Below are 6247 nucleotides of genomic sequence, written 5' to 3' on the forward strand. Positions count from 1 at the left end.
CAGGCACTTTGGGGACGTAAGGCAGAGCCTGATTCCCTTCTTCCCGCTGGGACTAAGGTGGAGGGTCCAGGGACACATGGAGATCGCCCAGCAGGTGCAGGCGCAGGCTGGGCATCATCTACCAATGCCACACGCACACGCACGCACACGCACGCACGCACTTCCGGCCTCAGATGTCAGACTGAAAACAAACGCACCCGTCCTGCCACGCCTCCATGAGGTGGGAGACAGAGCCACAGCATCTTTAGACACTGGCCGGCCCCGGGAGGAACCTAGGAGATGTGCAGACGGGCCTGAAGGGATGATGGCCCTGGTCCGAGCTGTGGCTGAGTGTCAGCTGCTTCGACCACAAGCACCTCACGATGATCAGGAGGAAAGGATGTGATGTGGGCACGGCCCCAGCAGCCTTCACCGAATAGGACCACCGGCCAAAGAGGTTCCAGAAAGGGTCATGGGAGGTGTGGCCTCCCACTGCAGCTCTGTCCCCTGAGAAGCCACCCAGGCACATGGGCCGTCACGTCCAGAGGTGGCACCGCATGCCCTCCCTGAACTAAGGTGCAGGGAGAGGGCGTGCAATGAGCGGGCCTGCGGACGGGAGGGGCAAGGAGCTGGTGAGTTTAGGAAAAAGGACTCACCCTGGGCCTCGCACCAGCACCACAGTTTTAATTGATTCTCATGTCAGCTTTCCTAAGGCCCGTTTGGCGCGTACCATCCTGGCCTGCCTACCTGGATACAGGATGCCAGGGACGGGAGTGAGGCTCTGCTTAGGCCGCTGTGGCCTTTTCGTCTACATGGGAGTCCCGGGTCCTCTGCTCTGGCCCTGAGAGACACCTCCTCCAAGTGGGGGGCGGGGGGGAAGGGCCCTGGGTGGAAGGGCCCAGACCCCCAGCACCCGGGGACCTCAGCCCACCCACATCCTGCCTCACTGAGCTTGTGCCCCAGGTCACGCCCTGTGTTCTCTGGGTTGCAGCTCCCGCATCTGGCCTTGGTTTGCTCGGAGACCCAGCTGCCTGCCCGGTGGTTTCTGTCTGTGGAAGGCCCTTCAGCAGGTTCCGGCCGGTCAGGAGGCGGCCTTGTCAGCCCAGCCGCTGGCCCGGGCTGCCTGGAACACGCTGAGGAGGGAGGAGATGGTGCCCAGGAGGCCCACCAGCCACGGAGGGAAGCGGCCTGCCCACAGGAAACCTGGGGGCAGCCAGTGTACGGCGTTGGCCAGGTCGGCCAGGTTGCTCAGGAGAGTCATGAGCTCCGACTGGATCCGGGCCTCCATGGCCCCCCGCGTGCTCCGGGACCGCTGGCTGTGGGGTCAAAGAGGAGTCGTTCAGGGCAGGCCCAGGGGTGCCCGTGCTGGCCCGGACGGGCAGGGAGGGGAGTGACCACAGACCCTGTTTGTGAGCAAGGAGGAGTCCTGTCACCCCCAGAGGGACCCACGTGACCAGGGCACAGACCTGTGTGGAAAGTCTCAAATCCACATCTCAGTCCTGACCCCGGGACCCAATCAGGGATGGGGCAGGAGTGGCCCCGGGGCAGGTCCCAGGCCTACGCCAGGCACAGCGCTTCCCAGGAGAAAGGGACAGTGCCCTGGTCCCCCAGTCCTGCTCTGTGGGTGCCGCGTGAGGACTCAGCCCGAGTCCTGGCTGCTGTGTCCTGCCTGTGGGGCCTCGAGCAAGCCTCACTGTCCCCACAAGTGAGATGCTACCGTCACCTGGAGGCTGTGGTGAGCCTGGTGACCCAGCCCCCCCCCCCCCATGGGCCTTGTGCAGGGACAGGGCTGATAATGCTGGCAACTCAGAGCACCCCCCGGGGCTGGGGAAACTCCTGGGACCTGTGAGAGGGAAGGTGGCCTTTCTCCCCAGGAAATACCTGGTGACGGCCGCTGCAGGGCTCCTCAGCTGCTGTCTCAGCTTCAGGACCACCCACAGGGACCTGCAACACCAGAGAGGATGAGGGGCCCAGCCAGAGGGCAAGAGGAGCAGGGTGGATGCAGGGGTTCAATCCCCAAAGCAGGCCCTGGGGAGGCTCTGCCACCCGCCGCTCGGCCACAGGTTACCCTAACGGTGCCGAGCTCTGCCGTAGTGGCTCCGACCAGCCGGTGGGAGGTGGTCCTGACAACTTTCTGGGCTCTGAGGGCCGGCACCTGCAGGCTGAGGGAGCAGCCAGCCGCAGGCAGCCCTGGTGCTCCCCCAGGGCTCTCAGGCCTGCAGAGCGCCTGCCCCGACTGCCCACCTGGCCCTGCTCCCTGGGCTGGGGGCGGCCGGGTAAGTGCAGGTGGCTGAGTCCTGCCCGTGGGAGGGCTGACCCAGCCAGACTTCACGATTGGGAGGTCCGGGTCCTGGTCACATCTCCCAGCCCCTGTGTGCCCATCCAGAGAGTATGGGACGCAGGGCCACACCTGCAGTGAGGTAAGTGGGGAACTAAGGCAAAACCAAGTCCTCGGTGCTGGGTCCCTAGACCAGTGGAATCAACCTCTGGGCACCTGGCCCCAGGCATCTCATTCCAACCTTCCAGGTGACTCTGCAGCATCCTGGGGTCTTAAGGACACCTGGTCATGACGAGCACACACGCTCCCCGACTCCACACCCTTGCTAACACCAAATACGGACAATCATGGGAAAACAACATGCTCCAAACACGAGTGGCACCAGGCAGAGCACGGGTGTCAGGACTGGGAAACCGCGCTGTGTGATGCTGTGATGGTGGATGTCGGGTTACAGCTCATCAGACCCAGGGACTGTGCAGCGGGTGACCCTAGTGTGGACCACGCCGGGGTGAGGATGGCATGTCGGTGCAGGTTCATCGACTGCAACGAATGTCCCTCTCTCACGCCACGTTGGCTGGGAGGCTGTGTGGGGCAGGTGGGAAATGGGAACTCTACGTTCAGCTCAATTTTGCTGTGAACCTAAAACAGCTCTAAAATATAGTCTGTTTTTTAAAATGAATGGAATCGAGGCACCCCTAAAACAGGAATGGTGGATCTCAGCGCAGAGGTCACCAGGCCCCTGGGAGCCGCAGCCTCGGGAGTATCCAGAGCCCAGGCCCCTGTTGGGGCCCCCAAGCCCACGGGAAGGTCACAGACAGTGACCGTGAACGTGAGGAGAGCTCATTATCAAGACAGCCCCGTCCGTGTAACGAGATCAGAGCAAGGAAAATGTGTCCACAGAGTGTGAGGTCAAAGGATAGAAGAGTCATCAGAGTCTAAACAGCGGGATCTCTGGGTCCCCTCTGGCCTGTGGGTGATTGGAATCTTCCACTTTGGGTTCGTTCGTTTTCCAGACAGATGAACGTGCAACTAGAGCATCTGTAAGGGGAGAACAAGGGCTATTGGATGGCAGGGCCCAGGGCGAGTGACACGCCCACCTCCCCCAAGCCCTCGAGGTCAGGGGTCGGCGGCCTCCCTTCGGGGATCCAAGAGACTGTTGCTGCATGAAATTCTGCCACGGAGGCCCTTCACGCCCTGTGTTTTCTGGGCCAAGGGACTGAACAAACCCGCTCAGCAATGTGCAGAGAAGAAAATGTTTGGGAGGAAACCATTAGCCCAGGGCAAGTGACACGCCCACCTCCCCCAAGCCCTCGAGGTCAGGGGTCGGCGGCCTCCCTTCGGGGATCCAAGAGACTGTTGCTGCATGAAATTCTGCCACGGAGGCCCTTCACGCCCTGTGTTTTCTGGGCCAAGGGACTGAACAAACCCGCTCAGCAATGTGCAGAGAAGAAAATGTTTGGGAGGAAACCATTATTTTAAAGTTCTAGGAACCTTACGGTTTTGGAAGCACAGAGCCAGCAGGAAACTCCTGGCTATGTCACCTGGGGCTGTTTGCTGATGGCGATGCGAGCAGGACTCGGGCCCGGTGAAGGCAGCCACGCAGGCCACTCCTCTCCAGGCCACAAGTTATTCTTCCTGAGCCCAGTGGGCACAATCATGGCCCCCAAGGATGCCCACGTCCTAATCCCCAGGATCCATGAGTGTGTTCCCTTATGCGGCAAAAAGAACTTTGCAGATGGGACTGAGTGAAGGGTCTTGAGCTGGGAGATTATCCAGGCGGGCCCAATGCCAACACCAGGGACCTCAGAAGAGGGAGGCGAGAGGGTCGGAGTCAGAGGAGGTGACGCAACCACAGAAGCAGAGGCTGGAGGGATGTGCTTCAAAGACGGAAGAAGGGCCCGGAGCTAAGGAATGCAGGAAGGAATTGTAGAAACTGGAGAAGGCGGGAACACTCTCCCTGGAGCCTCCAGAGGACCACAGCCCTGCCCACAGCCTGAGGTTAGCCCAGTGAGACCATGTTGGGCTTCTGACCTCCGGAACTCTAAGACAATCAGCACGTGTTGTTCAAAGCCACGTCTGTGTGCTGTGGTCGGGTGCACACAGTGAGGTGGCAACAACAGGAATAGCAGGGCGGCCAAGACCACACAGCTCCCGCCTGTCTGCCAACCGCACCAGCGATGAGCGCTCCCTCCCTCCAGCCCGTGGGAGCAGCGGCCACGCCTACCTGACAATCCCCAGGAGCAGCGAGAGCCCCCAGAAGGCCGTGCTCAGCACCCACCACCGGGCGGAGTCCACGTGGAGGATCTTGGCATCAGCAGCCCAGGCGATGTGCTCGCAGGGGTAGTACAGCTGGTCGGCCAGGTTGCCCAGGACAGACACACAGCGGACCAAGATGTCCTCCTCCTGCAGGACCAGGAGAGGGAGCTGGGCCTGGGGCCGACACACCCACTGCCCATATTAGGGGCCCGGCCCAGGCCATGAAAAGCCATGACTCGGGACCTCTGCCTCGCAGCCTTCCTGCCCTGCCACAGGCTCCCAGGTCCTGGCCAGGGGTCTCCAGGCCCGACCCCTGCACAGGACCCTGAGAGGGAAGCAGGCAGGCAGTCCTCAGAGAAGCTGGTGGGGCAGAGCTGGGTGGGGTGGTAACTCCAGGCTGCAGGACAGGTCCCTCTCCCAAACCAGAGGGGTAGTCACCATCCTGACAGGCAAACTGAGGTGCTTAGGGTGAGCTGCCACCTGCCCCAACTCATATAGGGACGCGCCTCAGGCCATGGGCCTGCAGGACTCTGCTGCACAGTTGCCTTTAGACAAGTCCCTTCGGGCTGCACCCCTTACCTCTGCCCCCAGGCCATACTGCTTCGTGTACACAAACATGGCCGCGTCATCGAAGAGTCGAAGGATGGTCCTACAGCCGCTGAGCTGGGAGGACACTGCCAGCAGGCGCGCCCCCACGTCCGCCCTGGCCGGACCTTGTTCCACCAAGACCCCGCCGACCAGCTGGCAGCAGTACCCCAGGGTCCGGATCTGGGGAAGCAGACAGTCAGCAGGCTCTGCTCCCGGGCGGAGCGGAGCACCTGGCCGTGGGGCTGCGGGTGAGCAGGCAGGAGAGTCTCAGCGGTTCTCAACCTGTGGGTCGCGACCCCTTTGGCGGTCGAACGACCCTTTCACAGGGGTCGCCTAAGACCATCCTGCATATCAGATATTTACATGACGATTCATAACAGTAGCAACATTACAGTTATGAAGTAGCAACGAAAATAATTTTATGGTTGGGTCACAACATGAGGAACTGTATTTAAAGGGCCAGAAGGTTGAGAACCACTGGTAACTCAACAGGTTTCAATAAAAGCTGAAAGTTCAAAAAGAAACGTGCAGGGTGAATGGAAAAACAGGACATCGCTGTCCAGAAGGCACTGCGCCGACTCTAACAAAGGGCTGGCTCATGTCAGGAGGGCTCGGCCTCTGGAGACAGATGTGATGGGGACAAGAAAAGGGAACCCCACTTCCCACCTCCGGGCCTCCCTTCCCCGCTGGCAACGGACGAGGCAGACACGAGTATCTGCATCCACCCGGGACGAACCGGGCTGGGCTGGGAGACGGGGACGGAGGCAGCCTCGGCCGTGGACAAAGGGTGATTTGCATAAATTATTCCGTAAGAGGGAACCCGCTCGGTGCTGTGGGGCGCGGTGAACCGGGTCAGCCTCGCCACCTTCCATCTTAATTCCACCCGCTTCTCCCTGTCTTACACCCGTAAGTCCTGGCCAGCGCCTCGCAGAGCAGCAGGGGCGGGGAGTGAACGGCCTGCCCCGCCCGGGGCGCCCTCTGCTGGCCCGTGAGACCGTGAGGCCGCCGGAGTGATGGGGCTTGGAGGGAGTCAGTCAGTCCTCACCAGGGAGGCTGCGCTCATCGCCAACTTCCAGACCCTGAACCCCCGAGATTCCCCGGACAACCCAGGCAGCTGCGGCCGCGCCAGACCCGGGACGTCCGCGG

General features: G+C 61.5%; 1 protein-coding gene across 1 annotated transcript in view; it reads right to left on the reverse strand.

The window, feature by feature from the left end:
* Positions 1 to 6203, reverse strand: part of PEX11G (peroxisomal biogenesis factor 11 gamma) — an 8459-nt gene extending 2256 nt beyond the window's left edge. The window contains exons 1-5 of the mRNA XM_005864902.2: positions 6147 to 6203; positions 5093 to 5281; positions 4482 to 4660; positions 1861 to 1923; positions 198 to 1295 (exon numbers count right to left, since the gene is read on the reverse strand). Of these exons, the coding sequence (XP_005864964.1) occupies positions 1061 to 1295; positions 1861 to 1923; positions 4482 to 4660; positions 5093 to 5281; positions 6147 to 6164 (684 nt within the window). The 5' untranslated portion in view covers positions 6165 to 6203 and the 3' untranslated portion in view covers positions 198 to 1060. The remainder of the gene's footprint in view (positions 1 to 197; positions 1296 to 1860; positions 1924 to 4481; positions 4661 to 5092; positions 5282 to 6146) is intronic.
* Between the last annotated feature and the right edge of the window lie 44 nt (positions 6204 to 6247).

This window comes from Myotis brandtii, unplaced genomic scaffold, assembly GCF_000412655.1.
Source record: "Myotis brandtii unplaced genomic scaffold, ASM41265v1 scaffold193, whole genome shotgun sequence".
Taxonomy (NCBI): Eukaryota; Metazoa; Chordata; class Mammalia; order Chiroptera; family Vespertilionidae; genus Myotis; species Myotis brandtii.